The sequence below is a fragment of the Cystoisospora suis genome (genome assembly GCF_002600585.1).
Source record: "Cystoisospora suis strain Wien I chromosome Unknown contig_2455, whole genome shotgun sequence".
NCBI classification, from domain to species: Eukaryota; Apicomplexa; class Conoidasida; order Eucoccidiorida; family Sarcocystidae; genus Cystoisospora; species Cystoisospora suis.
In genome coordinates this window covers 1,842-2,800 of record NW_027155254.1, presented here as the reverse complement: position 1 = coordinate 2,800, position 959 = coordinate 1,842, and the positions used below count along the sequence as shown (strand labels likewise).

At 44.1% G+C, this 959-nt stretch overlaps 1 protein-coding gene across 1 annotated transcript in view; it reads left to right on the top strand.

Moving 5' to 3' along the window:
- The window catches only part of CSUI_005100 (retrotransposon ty3-gypsy subclass), a gene marked incomplete at both ends in the record, with an annotated part of 4,010 nt that overhangs the window by 2,428 nt on the left and 623 nt on the right, over positions 1-959 (top strand). Inside the window, one exon of the mRNA XM_068065279.1 lies at positions 1-872. This exon is cut by the window's left edge and continues 1,034 nt beyond it. Coding sequence (XP_067922745.1) covers positions 1-872 — 872 coding nt within the window. The remainder of the gene's footprint in view (positions 873-959) is intronic.

Below are 959 nucleotides of genomic sequence, written 5' to 3'. Positions count from 1 at the left end.
GAGTACCCCTTACCCCGAGTTCAGGACCTCATTCAACGGTTAGGAAAGGCCAGATGGTTTTCGAAGTTAGATCTACAGAAAGGTTATTACCAAGTCCAAGTCTCACCAGAAGACCAATGGAAAACAGCCTTCAAGTGTCGTTATGGAACGTTCCAGTTTAGAGTCATGCCGTTTGGATTGGCCGGAGCCCCGTCCACCTTCCAAAGATTAATGCAGAATGTCTTCATCAATGAGTTGGACGACTTTGTTGTGGTGTATTTGGATGATGTGTTAGTTTATTCGGCTACCAAGGAGGAGCATCTAATCCACTTAAGAAAGGTATTACAACGGATTAGGGAACATCGCTTGTACGCAGGGATTAACAAGTGCGAGTTCGTGACCCAAAAGGTGAAATACCTAGGATATATCATCGAGAAAGGGAGCATTACTCCGGACCCGAGGAAAGTGGAAGCTTTGAAGAACTACCCCGAGAAATTAGAGACCGTGAAGCAGGTTCGAGGCTTTCTAGGATTAGTAGGGTATTACAGACAATTGATCAAGAACTTCAATGAAAAGGCCAAACCTTTACATGACCTTCTGTGCGAACGAAGCGCGCTAGTATGGAGGCCCAAACATTCTCAGGCGGTGAAAGAATTAAAGGATGCCTTAATCCATGTGGCCATGACCAAGATTTTTAATCCGGACTTACCTTTGGTAATAAAGACAGATGCGTCTAAGTATGCGGTGGGAGCAGTCTTGGAGCAAGATGGACATCCTATCGCCTTTGAGTCAAGAAAGAAGACAGGAAGGGAGCTATTTTACCCGGCGTACGAAAGTGAGTTAATGGCCATTGTGTATGCTTTAGTTAAGTGGAAACATTTCAATGGAACAAGGTTGGTAACTATAGAGACTGATCATGCAACGCTTAGCCAGATGTTAACCCAAAAGAAAGTAACTACAAGACTAGGATACTGGTTAGA